Below are 17,346 nucleotides of genomic sequence, written 5' to 3' on the forward strand. Positions count from 1 at the left end.
ACGGGCTAGAAACGTGGCTCGCGCAGGGCGATCAAGGACATGGTGGTGTGGTCCATTGGGCGTGCAGAGTGCTCTGTGGAATACATCTTGACCCGACTGTAAAGATGCGACAACGCATACGCCTAATAAATCAGGACATCGAGTGTCTAGCCAGTTTACCAACCTACCTAGGGTACTCAAGCACCAAGGTCAGGGACACGAGGGTGTCTACCGACCATCGCCGGAGCATCGCACCACCACACCGGACTGCCTGAAGCGCCCACAGTATATAACTCACTCGGCTCCTGACACTCTGAGCCGAGGTGCATAAAGGCGGCATCATCCTCTTACCGGATCGGGGCGGAAGCGCGAGCGGTAAACACCAGGCACGACACCGTTTTTCCCTGATAGCAAGTGCCCGATGCCTCAGCGGCCGAATTAGTCCCATGAGAAGACTTCTGTGGACTATTCAAAGAAACCAGAGTTGAGTTTACAGCTGTCGTATGAGAAAAAGACGAATATGGCTACATCTCACAACGCCTTCGCCGCCGACGCGCCTCACTCAAGCGAATTCGAGACCCGACGCGCTGCACTGGTCAATGATATCGGAGAGGTAAGTCTTGCGTTGCTTGTTGCCCGCAACACTCCTTCGACTTGGGTTGGAAGAAGAAGTGGACAAAAATCAATTATTCTTGCACGCTCTGACGCGTTACGATCGACCAATAGTCTCTGGAACAAGTTCTAACACATATCAACGCTCTAAACCGGAGTCTGGAAGGGATCATTGAGGTGCGTCAACTATCTTTCCAACCCACTGTCGCGTGTGGCGTAGTGTAAATGCTAAGAGACCTCAATGTTAGATTGGAAACGAGTTTGCCTCTGTCGAGGCTCTCTGGAGCCAGTTTGAGACCGTGATGGGTAGGGAGGAGGAGGTCGCCCAGAACCCATCGACTCAGGACGACACTGAGGAAAGTCGGGTCGAACATGATCGGGCATCAAGAGGGTGAAGGGAGGCAATACAAATCTTGAGTACGAACTTACTCGGGGACCGACTGTCCATCCCTAATGCCCTCGACGACCGCAAACGACGAAAGAAACGACGACACCGACAACGTCTTACAGCACACAGAGCCAATGGGTTGCATCTATGTGCTAATTGCAGTAATTTGCCCTTAGTCCTAATCATATACCTACACAGTCAGCCCCATTGTTTATGTCGAGGCCAAATGGGACCAATCAATGTGCCACTCCCAATACAACGCCAGTCATGCACTCATGCAGGAACGCCATCTTGTTATGTGCGTACGTCAAACCAATCCAACCTGTGGTCAGTCGAAGGGAATACATGGACAAATTTCGGTAGTCAAGAAAGGATTCGATGAAGTTGCACTGGACTCCGAGCGCCTATCAGAGGAAAGCACATTTCCTCTTCTTCGCCTTCTTGACCTTGACGCCTTTGCTGTTTGGCTGGGACTCGTAGCTGGCTTCTTCGACTTGGATGGCCGTATTGATGGCCAAATCGAACACCTCTTGAATGCCCTTGTTTTCCTTGGCGCTGCATTCGATGTATGCTGCCCCCATTCTCTTTGCTACTGCTTGGCCTTGTTCTGGTGTCACGGGTGTCAGACCCTGAGTGCGGAGGAGTTCGATGCAGGTTCGCTTGTTTCGTAAATCCGACTTCAGGCCCACGAGGACGAGAGGAGTTGTAGGACAGAAGTGTAGAACTTCAGGGTACCACTAGTTCGGAGAGCGTAAGTAGAGTACTCTCAAACCTAAGCAAGAGAACCAACTGACCTTGTCCATGACGTTTTCTAAAGAGTTGGGACAGTCGATCGCGAAGCAGACGAACAACAGATCTGTTTCGGGATACGATAATGGCCTCAGACGGTCGTACTCTTCTTGTCCGGCCGTGTCCCACAACGCGAGTTCGACTGTCTTTCCTGTTGGCTTGTGCGTAGTCTGCGTGATGTAGTTTTCGAAGACGGTAGGGACATATTTCTGCAACGGGTCAACTTTCTGTTCGACACGCTCACATCTTGTTGCCTGTGTACCTCTGGAAAGTATCCTTGTGCGTAGCTGATCAAGAGACACGTCTTGCCACATCCACCATCTCCAACTACCACAAACTTCTTGGAGTAGGATGCTGGCTGCGTAATGTTTGTGGCTTCTGACACTCGTCCGCTGCTGTTGTAACTCATTCTTGTGCTGACTGTACCATCGCTGGTTCTCGTGCTTTGCATGCGAGTAGGCCGTTTGTTCGGAGATGGAGCGTTGATGTATGAGCTTGACCGACGCTTTTCCGACAGGACTGTGGATGACCGTGAAGGGTAATATTGATCTGTCTCGGTGACCATCGTCAAGGTGGTGAATACAGGGTTTGCGTTCAAAGGGGGCAGAAGAGACGACAACTTTGTTGATGATGGGCGGTAGCAGTATTATATGCTTCAGTATTTACTGCAGTGGTACGAGACTTCAACCATCCGGTAAGCCAGTCAACGAGGAATAAATACAGTTGAGCGTTTGGAGACCACTTCTGCTCAAGATTTTCCAAGTTCCATATATTGCCGCCGTTTCGTGCATGACGCAGGAAGAAAAGGCGCAGGCTGCTATTTACACGGCCCGTTACCGGGCAACAAGCCCCAGAACAGCCTCATCCCCTCACGCGTGAAACAGGGTTAAAGACGCTTCGAAACATCACAATCACGCAAAACAATCCGATGACTTGCATGAGTGACGCGAGGCGAGGAGCTGTTTGCCGAAGCAGATGAACGTTTCCACAAATCTGTCTTCCTCGCCAATGCAAGATACGATGCCTCTGCGCTCCAGACCACGCTTATGCCAGCGCCGCGATGCATTCAACCTCGACATCTGCGCCCATGGGCAGTGCTACTACATTGACACAAGTTCGAGACTGTTCCCAGGCATATCAGCTTCACGGGGATTTCTGGTGTTAGAGACCTGGCTTACTGGGAATGGCTGTTCAAAGCCTTGCACATAGCCCTGGTTCATCGCGGCAAAATTGTCCATTGTGGTAAGGTACACGTTGACCTTGATCACATGCTTCAGCGAGGATCCTGCAGCCTCGAGGACCGAGGACAGATTTCGAATGGCCTGTATCTATACCACCGGGTCAGGACAAGCATATCTATATATAGAGAGAAGAGGAGCCGAGCCGTACTGTCCGATCTGTTGTCGTGCCCTCCACCAGTTGACCGCTTTTCGGATCGAGTCCTATATCGCCTGAACAAAACACCATGCCATTCCAAATCCGTGCTTGGGAAAAGTTCGATACGGGTGCCGGGGCATTGGCGGTGGAGACAACTTGTATGGTGGACATCTTGATATGAGTGTAACGGCGGGCCTTTGCTGAGATTGTTACCCCAAACGCTCTGAGGGTCAACCGACCTTAGAGATAGATAAGCGTTATATGTCCGTGCAGGTAGCCAGGGTACGCCAGTATACGCGACAAGTGCGTATTTCAACAAAGAGATTTATACCCCCCGTGTCATCTTCGACATGCGCCCTACGACGCTTTTATAATCATCTCATTTACAAGAGGTGAGTCATAAACCATTCTTTCGGACAATCGATAAAAGGTTTGTCGCGAACCGGTTCCGCGGTGTCCTCTCGTCCGCGCGGGTATCACCGAGAGAATATGCCGCGAAGCCCGTGAAGTAGGCTCGGACATTCACTATGAGTGCTATCGAGGAGCCAGCTACTGCCGCCGGTGCGCAAAAATTCGGCAAGGCATTCGGCGAGGAATATTTCATGTTCGAGCCTGGATACAGACATCTGAATCAAGGCATGTCTATGCGACGGGGTTGTGGCTACGCTTCTGAAGACCTGACTGTGCATAGGTGCTTTTGGGGGATACCCTCGCCCAGTACGGGATTCGTTAAGAACGTTCCAAGACGAGGTCCAGGCGCATCCCGATCTCTTCATTCGCTATCTGTACCCCGAGCGTCTGACACAATCGCGACGCGCTGTGGCTCAGTTTCTTCATGCAAATGAGGATGAAGTGGTGCTGGTTCCCAATGCCACCACTGGGCTCAATGCGGTGCTGCGGAACATCGTCTACAAACCTGGAGACAAGATCGTTTACATTGAAGGCATATATGGTGCCATCGAGAAAACCGTCCACTACCTGGTAGAAACGACACCCGTTGAGAGTATACGTGTCGATTTCGATGCCACTGTCAACGACCACGCAAAACTCCTTCAGTCCTTCCAATCCACGCTGCAGGCCCATCGGGGCCAGGTAAAGCTCGCCATCTTCGATGCGGTCATGAGCATGCCGGGCGTGAGAATGCCGTTCGAGGAACTCGTCCGAATATGCAAAAGCAACAGGGTCTTGAGTGCTGTTGATGCTGCCCATGGCATAGGACTCATTGACCTGGACTTGAATGCCTTGGACCCCGATTTCCTCGTCAGCAATTGTCACAAGTAAGTTGTACCAACCCGCACCGGCAATGCTTCACTGCACAAATATCTGAGACTGGCTGGAATAGATGGCTTCTGACTCCCCACGTCTGCGCGGTCCTGTACGTCCCTGTTCGCAACCAGAAGCTCATGCGCTCTACACTACCTACCTCGCATGGCTTTGTGCCACTGCCGGAGCTCCTCAAAGGGAGAGCATTTGTGAGGCCGCATACAGAAGTTACGAACGAGTTTGTTTCACTCTTCCAGTACTATGGCACCATCGACTTCGGCCCACCAGTATGTATTCCTGCTGCAATGGCTTTCCGAGAGAATATTTGTGGCGGAGAAGAGAACATTCGCAAGTACTGCCGGGAACTGGCTAGCGAGGGCGAGGCTCGAGCTGCGAAGATTCTCGGCACGAAGCCAATTCCGATCTCTGAAGATGAAAGAATCTTCTTCGCAAATCTTCGACTGCCCATCAACGTCACATCATCCGAATCCCAGGATACGGAAGCAGTCCCTCTAGGTGATGTGCCACTCGTGCTGGACTGGATCATGAGACGCTTATGCCAGGACTACAAAGCTTTCGTCGGTATTTCGTACATCTCTGGCGCTTTGTGGGCGAGGTTTTCGGCCATGGTCTACTTGGAGGTAGATGACTTTGAGTACTGTGCGAGAGCGTTGAAAGAACTCAGCGAACGGGTGCTCAAAGGAGGGTATAAGACCGGCTAGTGTAGTTGCATTGGCTCGGTATTCTGATCCAACTTTTGATGAATCTCTGCCTGTCGATACAGCTCTAGTCGAGTCAGTCCGTATGACACACCAGGGGCGATAGTACGAGAGATGGGCCGTTACCGGAGTGGAACGCTCCGCAGCGTCTTTCGAAGGGAGCTTTGTCTGAAGCCGATGGACTTTCTCTCGACGGGGTTCCAAAACTCATGCAAACCATAACAGATTGGTACCACAGTCGTGTCATAGCACCGCATTGCCTGATACTTAGAGTGGGGGGTTTCAACCCTGTTACTATGAATCGAGTTGGACCTGAAGAAGTTGGACCTTCGCTTGCCTCGAGGTTGGTCTGGCAGTTCCCGTTCAATTCTCATTGAACAGGCCATTATTCTATATCGGTCCAATGAACTAGGTCTATGGGATATTGAGAGGTTGCCCCGTGGTGGATGCGGTCGTTGCATGAAGCTGCCTAGAGTTTGGTCATTAATCAGAACTACAAGAGGTATGACCATTTTGCAATCTCTGTAGTCTTTCCTCAACTTCGTAACGCTGATAGATGTGTAAAGAACACGAAAACTTACAGCTCTTTGTTGCTTGTATACTTGAGGCTTGCTAATGTTGGGGCCAACTATGATGCCAAAACCCTGTTTCGGTCATTTCTGCCCTTATCGAGGAGCTTCCCGTCTCCCGCGGTTGGTCGGAGTTCTCCTTCCTTCGAGACACCTTCGAGCCAACAATGTTCAAAGTCTATGGCAGAGTCATATGCTATAAGGCGGAAGCCGTCGCTGATGTACGATGACTGCTCTCGTCGTGTAGAGACTGTGTTGTTCTTGATGCTTACCAAGGTCATCACTTGAATCGCTGGCTTTCCCCAGATGTCCTCGTCACACCCTGTATGGGGCCACGGGTTGGGGCTTAGCTCTGGTCAGAGAGAACCCATATATGAACTGTTGACACCCTTTCAGGACCTGCCTAGCGAGATAGTAGGCCGCACAGTGTGGAAGAAAGAAGACCTCCAGAAGAATCCAGAGCGATGGATTCGACGCTTTTCGAGTTTCGAAGTGAAGCAGATCGAACAAGCTATCCAAGAAGTCGAGAATGGAAAGCTTCTTCTTGCAGAAGTAAACCGCTCAACCTTCAAGCTACCCGATGACCTCCAAGCAATCCTGGCTCAAGTCCGAGATGAGCTTATCAATGGTATAGGCTTCACGGTGTTACGCGGCCTTCCTGTGGCGTCATGGACCACCCGTCAAGCTTCCATTGCTTACCTTGGAATCGGCTCATATATCGGACGTCGGGTGAGCCAGAACCGCCTAGGACATATGCTCGGGCATGTCAAGGATCTGGCAGAAGGAAAAGAAGTCAATGGCGAAGGACGTATATACCGCACACATAAAGCCCAGACGTACCACACCGATGAAAGCGATATCGTTGGACTCCTCTGTCTGCATCAAGCCATGTCTGGTGGAGAGTCTCAGGTGGTCTCAACTCACCACATATACAATGTTCTGCGCCAGGAACGACCCGAAGTTCTTGAACAATTATGCATCCCGCATTGGTTCTATGATCGCAAGGGTGAAACTAGTGAAGGAGAAAGCGAGTGGATGAGAACTCCTGGATACTACTACTATAAGGGCAAATTGAGTATGAAGTGGGATTCGTACTATGTCGGGGCCCTGCAACGCTTCTGGGAAGCGGGTCTACTGCCGGAATATACAGATGCTCAACGTGAAGCTATCAAGGTCATGGAGGAGACCTGCCACCGCCTTTGCTTGGAGATGACATTAGAGCAAGGAGACATACAGTTTGTCACCAACACCCACAATCTGCACGCCCGGTCAGCCTACCAAGACGCAGCCGATCCGGCGAAGAAGAGGTGGCTGCAGAGATTATGGTTGGCCACTTCGGAGGAAGAAGGAGGCTGGCCTTTGCCATTTGCTGATTCGGAATATGCAAAGAGAGGAGGAGTGCAGGTAAACAAGACTCCGGAGTCGTACCCATTAGAAGCAGAGTAAGAACATGTCCCAATCGGATAGTTCAAGATGTGTTTTGATGAACGGCGCTGAGTGTCCCCAGTCATTACATAAGGCGCTTTGGATTCATAACCGGCGTTTAAATCCTCCGAACTCCGTTGGTGCTTTTGTACTCGTACTGCTTGCTGTACATCCTCCCTGCGGCTCCTGCTTCGTCGCACCGCCACATTAATTTCACTTCCCGCTGTTGAGATACGACAATACGGCGATACGATTTCGAGCGTATAGCTCGCCGTCGCACCAGACCATGTCCTGAATCCTGCATTTGTACACAACTGATCCGTGGCTGACGAGCTACCACCGCAAGCTTCCTGTCTGCCAGATCCCATGGAAGCCAGTCTTTCCAGAACCACCTCGAAATGGACAAGGAGAAAGATAGGCCAGATGCCGGGCTAAGGGATCTCGATCATTGTACGTCGCATCCGTGAACCACTCCGACCGTCTCAGCCCGGCCCAACTGACATAAGAGGCAGACAAGATCAAGTTACCGAAATGGCGATACTCCCTACGAGAGCAATTGCTCCCGATCGTGCGGTGGGAGACCCCTTACGTAGCATGGCTGCAAGAGAGTCTAAGGACGCCGGCATTGGACACATACTTTGCATTTTCTGCGAACCTGGGAACACATACCGCGTTTATGGTGTTGTTGCCAATTCTATTCTGGTGCGGACATACAAGCGTTGGTAGAGGGTAATTTCGCGCCGTGAACAAAGAGAGGACCAAGTATCTGACTTGCTACAGAATGGTGCATGTCCTGGCTGCTGGCGTCTTTTTCACCGGTTTCATCAAGGATATGCTATGTCTGCCCAGGCCATTATCACCACCCTTACAGCGGATCACCATGTCGGGTTCTGCGGCCCTCGAGTACGGCTTTCCCTCGACCCATTCGACAAACTCCGTCTCGGTCGCGATATACTCGCTTTATCTACTTCATGGCAACGACCAGATGAATCCGAACACCAAACTTGGATTGCAGATCCTGTTTTATCTATACGCGTTTTCTATAGTGCTGGGCCGGCTCTACTGTGGGATGCATGGCTTTTTCGACGTTGTCTGGGGTACTTTTATCGGCGCAGTGCTAGCCTGGGTACAATGCCGTTGGGGTGAGAGCTTTGACGAGTGGCTGCACACAGGCGATATCCAGCGGCTTTTTTTCGTCATTCTCGTTGTGCTGGTCTTGGTACGAATCCATCCCGAACCTGCCGATGACTGTCCTTGCTTTGACGACAGTGTCTCGTTTGCCGGTGTATTCATCGGCTGCCAATATGGTGTGTGGCACTTTGCGCAAACCTCCTACGCATGGGCAGAGCCAAGTCCCGGTACGGTACCGTTTGATCTAACCAAGATGGGCTGGGGAGTGGTCGTGATGCGCATCGGACTGGGCGTCCTGACCATCTTTGCGTGGAGAGGAATCATGAAACCAACACTCCTGAGGATCTTTCCTCCTATTTTCCGTGTCATCGAGCACTTGGGTCTTACCCTACCAAGAAGGTTCTTCAAGCCCGCTTCGGAATATGAAAAGGTGCCCAAGCAACGGAATGACGACAACGTTATTCCTCCCGCCAGGGATATTCCTCATCTGTTGTCTTCATTTAGAAGGAGGAGGGCAATTTCAGTCGGTCCCCAATCAGAAGCCGACGCATATGAGGCATTGGCGTACCGGAACAAAAGGAGGAGAGACAGTCGCATTCTCGAAGGCCCGCCTAGTCCGGCTACACAGGCGTCGCCCGAGCCGAACTCCTTCCAGGATGATAATCCAGCGCAGAAAAGTTCTCCTGCATCCGGCAGGCAGCGGTCGAGTAGTCTCGAGACATTTCGAGCCCAGATGGGTGCTGGTGTGGATCAGCTGTCTCCCATGTTATTGACAACGCCCGGTGGTCACGGGTCACCTAGCCCCCAGGAGGTGCAAGCTATGGATCTCCTGCAAGAGAGGCGGCTCTTCGCAAGTATCCAGAGGCCAAGAGTACGATATGATGTTGAGGTGGTAACGAAGCTGATTGTTTATTCGGGGATTGCCTGGTTGTCCGTTGAAGGCAACCCTATCTTATTCAAGCATTTGGGTCTGGCGGTTGACTAGGCGGATAGAACACATGATGAAAAGATTTTACCAACGCCTCTGACGGACTCTTCGGACTCAAAAACAGTTCGATGTCCTTCATCATTTGAGCCGACGGAGGCTTCCATGATAGGGACGTGATTCATTGGTATGGGTACCCCACTAGACCTAAGCATTGTACGTGAATCTATCAATTGATGTCTTCACCAAGCCGCAGTTCGACCTCCTCTGGAAAGGGCATCACCGTCGCGGAAGACGCCAGTACAAATGTAGACGGTGGATGAGGCTTCCTCCTCGGAGTCATGTCGATGATCCTGCTGATATAATGACCGGCTGATCCTCGGCATATAATGGTCTTGGCGCAAGTGACGCATTGGGATATTCTGGTCGCGTTCGCATCTGCATTCGACGTTCTCAATCGCTTTGTAGAAACAAACAACAACTTCCTCTTCTCATGCCTTGACCGATCTCGAACAGCAGTGTCAGCAATGGCTGACCACTCTTCTTTCATGGACTGGAGTCCTGCAACTCCTGAACCTCGATTCAATCCATATCCGGACAGTTACATCCCTGGCGGGTGGCCAGAATCCGCTCCTCCACCTCCTCCTCCCACCTCCGGCGTGTTCGCACGTCGGCCACCAGCCTCTCTCTTGGCCCAGGCGGCGAAGCGAGTCTGCCGAAGACTGGGCGCTGTCCTCAGCGGTAGCTTTCACTTTATCGTCCAAGAACCAACCTACGCCATTGTGCGGAGGGTTCGAGAGCGCCAACGAAGGCCACCACGAGCGCAGCTTCAGAGAAACGTGCGCGCCGCGACTCCAGCTCGACAGAACCCTCCTCTTCTTCAATCCAGACTTCCAGAGTCGCCCTGGAATCGCGCCGTAGCGCTTGAATCAACTCGGCAGCTAGCACTGCCACGTCTCGACCCTGCCGACCACCAGGAGCGTCGAAAAAGGATCCCTACACCATTACCAGAAAAACCGGCGCCTTCGCTTCGTCCCTCGCCGAAAGACAGAGTCTACCACATTCCGAAATTTATGCCTGCTGGTGTGACCAGACACAGGCGCAAGTTTCGCGTTGTCGCTACCGCAACAGCAGAAGAAAAATCTATCTCAGTTCCCTCGATCTTCGCAGACATGCCTCATTTCCCGGCTCCTGCTCCTCACATTCCTACACGTCCTATCCCTCGCAAGCAAGAACGCAACGTCCCAGTCGAGCATCTCAAGCTATCCTCTGCTCCTCACTTAGAAGGATTGACCTCTGCGAATCGGCCACCGTCACCCGAGTCATATGAATGGGAAAGGGGAAATTTGGCAATGGAGCTACCTTCAGACTCAGACAAAGACAATTTTTCAGACACCTCGACGCGCTCCTACCAACTACGCCCACAAAAGCTGAGGATTCGGAAGATCAGATCGGGAAGAGATTCCAACACCAGAAACGGTGCAACGACTGAGCGCACTGACCCTGCTGGTCCGTGCTTGCGCGTGTCTAAAGCACCTACACCGCCGACCCCAGTAATCGTTGTCCAAGAGACGGCTCCTGTCACCACAAAATCCCCAGTTTCTGTTGACGAAGACTTGTTATCACCACCACGTGTCAGAAACCGCCGGGTGAGCACACCGAAACAAAAACAAGTCTTACTCAAAGACGAGACTCCAGGCTCTGAGATATCGTCGACCTGCCACTGTTCGCCAGGAAATTTGACTCTACAGCCACTGAAAGGTACGACGCCCGTCAAGAACGATAGCTCAGCGACGCCCGATCGCTCGCCAGGTAATTCAACGCTACGTCCACAAGTAGAATCACCGCAAGAAAGTGATATCTCGTCAATGTTTATTGGTTCGCCACCCGATCTCGAAGCAGACGCGAGACTCTTCAAAATGATAATGGCTGCAGGTGGTGGATCACCTACTCCAAAAGAAAGAAAAGTCACCCTGTATGAAAAAGCCCTAGAAAATAAGCCGGTCACGAGCGATCCGGCAATATTGGAACACAAGAAAGTCGCCACAAATGAAACACGAGAGCCGACCACGAGCGACGCGGCACTAAGATCCACAAGCATCGACACCACTCACGAGAACCCTACCACGCCAACCGCTAAGACAGAGACGAGTGGAGAGATAGCACCGTCAGAACGACAACTTGGCATCGTAGCAGACGGCAAGAAGGACGATATTGTACCTATTGAGATTGAAGATGACGAAATCCCGACAACAACAGTAAATGACCCTCCAGCAGGCTCCTTTTCAGCATCTACGACCCAGGGTCAGAACCCCCCACAAGTAAAGGTTGAGCATGCCACCAGCGAGACTGGCCAGCAAACTGTGCCTTCTACACCTGAACAAAACCCTGTTAAGAACTTTGCCAGACTCACCATTGAGGACCCCTTTACTCCAGATGCGCCGACTCCAAAAGCATCACCACATTCCGCAGAGAGAACGCAAAGAATCACTAGAGCAGAAGCCAAGAGACTAGCCTCGTTACAAGAACATCGTCAATACGAGATTGTAGCTCTCACTGAGGCATGGGAAAAGAAAATCCAACAAGCACTACGAAACGGGCATGGCGAATACAAGCCTACAGATCTCATTCGCGTCGTACCACTCTTGCCTGGCCGTGGTACTGACAGCTGGCTCAACGACGAAGTCATTAATGGCTATCTCAAACTCGTCGTTGAACATGGCAAGAAGAACGATCGGCCGACACAGGTGCCCACACACCATGCATTTGTCTCCTTCTTTTACAACAACCTCGCCGAAAAGGGCTATGATAGTGTCAAGCGATGGGCGAACCGAGCCAAGATTGGAGGCAAGAGACTCCTCGAGACGGAGCACGTTTTCATCCCCATCAACCGCGGAATGCATTGGACTCTGTGTGTGGTGTCTGGAAAGAACAAGACCATTACCCATTACAACAGCTTGGGAGGCAACGGACGGAGTTATGTCGAGACGATCAAGAAATGGGTCAAGGAGGAATTGGGCGGTGCGTACCACGAGGAGGAATGGGTATTTGATTACTTCGGAGAAACACCACATCAAACCAACATGGATGATTGTGGCGTTTTCACCATCACCAGCGCCCGGCAAATCATGCTCGGATTGACACCCATGTCATACAATGCCGACCAGATTCAGCTTCAGAGGCGCCGGATTGTGGCTGAACTTATGAATGGAGCGCTCTTGAAGAGCAGCGAATGAAGTGTATTAGTATGACGACTTGACGATGTAATGAATACGAAGGGGGTGACTTTGTTTGGCTACACGAAGCATTTGAGTGCCAGGATGGTCCGCACCAGCACTACTTTATTACCTTGGGAGTGAGATGCTCCATTGAGATACCCATGGGGAAGAACAGTACCCTACTTGTACGAGTACCAACCATAGAACTAATTTAGTTCACTTTGGAGAGAAGAGATGTCATCCACTAGTCCGGAATGCAAGTGTGCTTTATCTATTTCTTCCGTTGTGCGTGGTGTGAGTGAGGCTTCTGTAGCTGATCACGTGTTGGTCCATTTTCCCTCCTCGACGTATATGCCCGATCCTATTCCCCTCGCAACATCGAGCAGTGTCTTGTTCCCTCGTGCGAAGCTCAGCGCGACCCTCTAATTAAACATACTCATTTAGCCATGGTATCTTCTGGCGACGAGGATCAAGCAATTGGCTTGATCTGCAAGAATTGCTTCCATCAATCTCTATGGCTTCCGCAGACAGCCGAACATCCAAGGTTGAGGGTCACGTACTCTACCACGACGAACTTTGACAATGTCAGTCTCAGTCTCCCGGTGATTCTTTTTATTGGGCCAATGTTTGGTTCCCGATGGGATGCTTTGCACTTTAACAAGCTCGCCAATGATTCCGGCGTAAGGGCCATCTTCGTCGACAGGTACGTTCGGTCACCGTACTGTTTTGTTCCTGGCCACCACGAATCATGAATGGTTTGGAAGCTAAGGACTAGAATCATCAGACCAGGCTTTGGAGGCTCGACACCTGTGCAACTTGATGTTCGTGTGGCCATATGGCTGGAGACGGTGCCAGTTCTGCTGCACCGACTCGGAGTTGAACACGTCTCCCTTGTGACCCATTCAGCCGGGACGATATACACGCTCAACACGTTGCTCCGGTACCGATCCATCCTCGACCCAAAGGCGCCATATGTAGCCTTCTTGGGTAAGTGTCTCTCTTTTTAGCCACTGGCCCTGCGGGTTTTATCCTCTACTTAGATTGTTTCTGCAAAGCATCCCACTTACCACCCTGAAACTTGTCAGCCCCTTTCGTACCCAAGACTCACTCCGGCGCGGCCGTGCCCACGCTTGCCGCCAAACTTCCTGTCACTGCGCTCGACTCATGGGCCGGTCTCGTCAAGTTCGTCAACAGCAAGATCCTACCCGGTGTGGCTGCGTCCGGAGGACTCATCTCGCCGCTATCCACGATGTTCTCATCGCCCTCGCCAGCGGGTACGGACCTTCCAGGCGGCGAAGCTCCAAATAATTCTACCTCGCTGGTCGAGCAATATGGCTTCGACGACGCCACGGCCAAGCTCGTCCACAAATTGGCGACAAAATGGCAATTCGCAGAGAGTAACCAGGGAGGCAACGAAGAAGCGAAGCTATGTCTCGAGAAAAGCGACGGTACTGCCTCGTGGGGCGAAGCGGCCGATTACTCGGGCTGTGCTCGCAGGATAGCCGACAACGAAGCAGCGTTGTCATTGAACGAGGGTCACGCCCCGCCCAAGTTGAGTGTCTCTGCGTTCTTTGCAGGGTCGGACATCATGATCGCCAAACGTGGACAGGCCTTTTTTGAACAGTGCTGGCAGAGCGACGAGGTCACGGGGAAAGTTGACTTTACTACGTCGACGTATCCCGAAGCGAATCATGACTCTTTGCTCGTTGATCTCAAAAAGGGCGCTCTGAAAGCTGTGTTTGAGAAGGTTGCTCATTTGAACAAATAAATAACGGCGGCGAATGATGTATGGAAGGAATTGGTTGTGCTGGGGACAACAAAGTCACGAAGTTCTTTTTGTATGCCCTTGCTTTTATCCGTCGGACGTGCCGGTGCACGGAATGATGGCGCCGAAACACCACTTACAACTTCACCTTGGCTGGGCTGCGGTCTGCGGTACTCAGACGATGACGACTGAGTGTGTCGAACAGCGGTACCTTCTGTCGACTTTGGTCCTCTTCTAACGTCACTTTCTGAGTTCCAAGAAAAACATTATCTGAGTTCAAACCGCGGGAACTCAGACCATACATAAGCTCACATCTGGACCCAGAGGCGAGTGAACGGCTGGTGAGGTACTACTCGACTACTCGGAGACAGTGAGAGACCGCAGTCCCCATCCCTTGTTCTACCGCGGCATCTACAATATCTCGGGCAACGAACGTTACGGGATGCCTCCTTTTTCCACTAGAGGACCGGTGCAGAGGAGGCGGTGGTGCACGAGTAGCGCCGCGGGTTACCGAATTCGGAGCATTATTCGATTCGTTCACGGCGCGCACGAGGCTCCACACACTTGATTCTGTATCGAGTTAGGCGCGCGGTGAGCCTTACCCGCTCGCCTTTACAAACCTTTGGATATACTCCACCTGCATATCAGGATCAGGGACACAGACGATTCATCACCCACTCACTCAGCCTCTCTCTCTCTCTCTCTCTTGAACACTAAACCCTATAATAAGTATAAATACAGTTACAACCTGCAACTTCCTATTCTTCTCTCCCAGCTGGTGAGTCGTCGGTGTTCACTTTTCACATCCTCACATCTTGGGTTCTCCAATCCGGGCAATCCCAGTCCAGTCGTGGGTAATTGATCGAAATTCCAATTCTAAATATGATGAATATGTCTCAATACCAATATAGAGAATTTCCGGAAGGAAGTCAACGACAATTTTCTCACCAGGACTATCGAGATTGTCAATACCAACAACCGCGAGAGTACCAACAACAACAACCTCGAGAGTACCAACAACAACCTCGAGAGTATCAACAACAACCTCGAGAGTATCAACAACAACCTCGAGAGTATCAACAACAACCTCGAGAGTATCAACAACAACCTCGAGAGTATCAACAACGACCTCGAGAGTATCAACAACAGCCCCGACAAGAATATCAACAATATCCTCAACCACAATATCAACCCAACCACCACCATCATCAACAAGACCCTCCTCCTCCTGCATACACCGAGACACGAACAGAAGACGTCGACGATGCCATCTCAAAAGCCCTGGCATGGGTGCCTCAACCGCCTCCACCGTCACAACGACACCACTACCCTGCCCTCCCTCGGCCCGTGTGCATCCCGCAGATCCAACCGGACAACTTCATCACGGGACCTATGCCATTCTACCGTGCGTACTCGCCTTACCTGCAGCATCACTCCGTGCAGGTGGGAGACTTTATGCACTTTCTCGACAGCATCACCATTGCGCTCGCGCCAGCCCCGCCGTTCCAGGCGGCCCAACTCGTCAGCAACGGCGTCGGGATGGTGCCGCATCACTGGGCGCAGGCCACGAGCGCCGCCGTCGGGCTTGTCGCGGGGATAGGCAGCGCGGCCGTCAGCGCAGGCCGGTCGGCTGCCTTCTTGAAGAAGGTCAACGCGACCTACTTTGAGCCGAGGGGACTGAAGGCGTCGATCAAAAAGGACAAGGACCTGGCCGTCGTGCTGGGTGGCAGCGCCGGCAACCACCCGCTCTCCGACACGCGCACCACCACCACCGCTGCTGCCGTGTCGTCCGTGACCGCCGGCGCCGTCACGTTGTCGGAGCGCAGGTTGCTGGCGCTGCAGGGTCAGATCGCCCCTCTGTCGTTCGACGTGCCGCCGCGCGCCCAGCAGCAGAACATCATGGACAAGTTGGCTGCCAAGGGCGTGGACAAGAAGATCCTGAAGGCGAGGAAAAAGGGTCTCAAGCAGGCTCAGAAGCAAGGCGTGAAGCTGAGTCAAGCCGACATCGCGTTGTTGGGATCAGATGCCTCCTCGGCCAGTTCCGACTCCGACTCCGACTCCGACTCGTCGGAACCAAACCCGTCCGGCGGGAAGCCCAGCAAGAGAGTAGCGAAAAGGGAAGAAAAGCGCGCCAGGAAGCTGGCGAGGAAGGAAAAGAGGGCTGCAGAGAAAATGGCCAAGGAGAGCAGCAAGGACGCCAAACAGGCTTCCAAGTTGAAGTGGATTGTCATTGAGAATCTAACTTAGAGGTGCCACTTCCACCAGCCCCCTTTACCAGCTCCATTGAATCTGTCCGGCGTGGTAAGGAGTGTATGAATGTAGACGGCACATGCCATCATTCTGAGGGAGGAAGGAAGGGAGGGAGGGAGGGAGGAAATGATACGTACGAACCACAAGGACATTGTGACAGGTTTCGACCCAGGTAGAGATAGTCTCTTTTGAACAATTCGTTCTTCTTTTGTTTTCGTGAAGAGACGTCATGCAAGAGAGTCGCGACCGAGAGGATCAGCGCCTAGTCCAACAAGATATCATCGTTGATCGTTGATCGTTGATCGTCATAGCAAGAGAGAGCACAGCAGGCAGGCAGGAAGGAGGCCGGCGCTGTAGAAAAAACCAAAAGTGAAAATTCAGAGAGATATTACTTCGGGGCCAAACCCTCCATGTCTCGACAGACGATTGATTCACTTGCAGAGAGAGAGAGAGAGTGAGTTTGCCCCCAAATTTTGCTTAGAGCGCCCACCGACATGTTGTGAGACACGATCAGCAAACAAACCATGCAACGACGCCCCATCATGACTGGGAGAAAAATTCCATTTCACACAAGTTGTTCCTATTCCCTGAGGGCATAGGGCTCCAGGCTCCAGAGATCCGACGTCGTGTGTGGCACATGCTGTATTAAAGCCTAGGCGGTGCTGACCATGCAACTCTGGCTGTAACCCCGTGACGCAAGCCCGCCTGGTCTTTTTTAGTGATGACAACTGAGGTCAGCTGTCCGAGTCAGGAAATACAAAACCTGCCTCTTTCGCGTGGACGAGTCCAAGGTACTCGTGGCAACTCACATGCATGTTAAGTGTGTCCGTCGCACCGCAGTGTTGTTTTTGGCGAAGGGCGACAAAGAAATTGGGCCGAGAGGAATAATTCCGCCGTAACAGCTTGCACCAGAGTATCGACTTGTTGTTGGGTTGG

General features: G+C 52.0%; 9 protein-coding genes across 9 annotated transcripts; 7 read left to right on the plus strand and 2 right to left on the minus strand.

The window, feature by feature from the left end:
* Positions 1-499: 499 nt before the first annotated feature.
* PV08_04087 (uncharacterized protein) lies at positions 500-986 on the plus strand (the record flags this gene model as incomplete). The annotated part of the gene is made up of 3 exons (XM_016378436.1): positions 500-592; positions 706-768; positions 840-986. 3 exons carry the CDS (start codon positions 500-502, stop codon positions 984-986), a joined length of 303 nt encoding a protein of 100 aa, XP_016237113.1.
* A 400-nt stretch (positions 987-1,386) lies between these two features.
* On the minus strand, positions 1,387-2,333 carry PV08_04088 (GTP-binding protein rhoC; the record flags this gene model as incomplete). The annotated part of the gene is made up of 3 exons (XM_016378437.1): positions 1,387-1,716; positions 1,774-1,977; positions 2,031-2,333. 3 exons carry the CDS (start codon positions 2,331-2,333, stop codon positions 1,387-1,389), a joined length of 837 nt encoding a protein of 278 aa, XP_016237114.1.
* A 479-nt stretch (positions 2,334-2,812) lies between these two features.
* Positions 2,813-3,316, minus strand: PV08_04089 (uncharacterized protein; the record flags this gene model as incomplete). The annotated part of the gene is made up of 3 exons (XM_016378438.1): positions 2,813-2,890; positions 2,947-3,096; positions 3,158-3,316. 3 exons carry the CDS (start codon positions 3,314-3,316, stop codon positions 2,813-2,815), a joined length of 387 nt encoding a protein of 128 aa, XP_016237115.1.
* Positions 3,317-3,672: 356 nt separating this feature from the next.
* PV08_04090 (uncharacterized protein) lies at positions 3,673-5,130 on the plus strand (the record flags this gene model as incomplete). Its single annotated transcript, XM_016378439.1, has 3 exons — positions 3,673-3,799; positions 3,837-4,422; positions 4,488-5,130. 3 exons carry the CDS (start codon positions 3,673-3,675, stop codon positions 5,128-5,130), a joined length of 1,356 nt encoding a protein of 451 aa, XP_016237116.1.
* Positions 5,131-6,002: 872 nt separating this feature from the next.
* Positions 6,003-7,142, plus strand: PV08_04091 (uncharacterized protein; the record flags this gene model as incomplete). Its single annotated transcript, XM_016378440.1, has 1 exon — positions 6,003-7,142. One exon carries the CDS (start codon positions 6,003-6,005, stop codon positions 7,140-7,142), a length of 1,140 nt encoding a protein of 379 aa, XP_016237117.1.
* Positions 7,143-7,519: 377 nt separating this feature from the next.
* Positions 7,520-9,237, plus strand: PV08_04092 (uncharacterized protein; the record flags this gene model as incomplete). The annotated part of the gene is made up of 3 exons (XM_016378441.1): positions 7,520-7,571; positions 7,634-7,850; positions 7,902-9,237. 3 exons carry the CDS (start codon positions 7,520-7,522, stop codon positions 9,235-9,237), a joined length of 1,605 nt encoding a protein of 534 aa, XP_016237118.1.
* A 467-nt stretch (positions 9,238-9,704) lies between these two features.
* Positions 9,705-12,413, plus strand: PV08_04093 (uncharacterized protein; the record flags this gene model as incomplete). The annotated part of the gene is made up of 1 exon (XM_016378442.1): positions 9,705-12,413. One exon carries the CDS (start codon positions 9,705-9,707, stop codon positions 12,411-12,413), a length of 2,709 nt encoding a protein of 902 aa, XP_016237119.1.
* Positions 12,414-12,841: 428 nt separating this feature from the next.
* On the plus strand, positions 12,842-14,163 carry PV08_04094 (uncharacterized protein; the record flags this gene model as incomplete). Its single annotated transcript, XM_016378443.1, has 3 exons — positions 12,842-13,098; positions 13,180-13,382; positions 13,481-14,163. 3 exons carry the CDS (start codon positions 12,842-12,844, stop codon positions 14,161-14,163), a joined length of 1,143 nt encoding a protein of 380 aa, XP_016237120.1.
* An 888-nt stretch (positions 14,164-15,051) lies between these two features.
* PV08_04095 (uncharacterized protein) lies at positions 15,052-16,407 on the plus strand (the record flags this gene model as incomplete). Its single annotated transcript, XM_016378444.1, has 1 exon — positions 15,052-16,407. The coding sequence occupies one exon, from the start codon at positions 15,052-15,054 to the stop codon at positions 16,405-16,407; it is 1,356 nt and encodes a 451-aa protein (XP_016237121.1).
* Between the last annotated feature and the right edge of the window lie 939 nt (positions 16,408-17,346).

This window comes from Exophiala spinifera (genome assembly GCF_000836115.1).
Source record: "Exophiala spinifera strain CBS 89968 unplaced genomic scaffold supercont1.3, whole genome shotgun sequence".
NCBI lineage: Eukaryota > Fungi > Ascomycota > Eurotiomycetes > Chaetothyriales > Herpotrichiellaceae > Exophiala > Exophiala spinifera.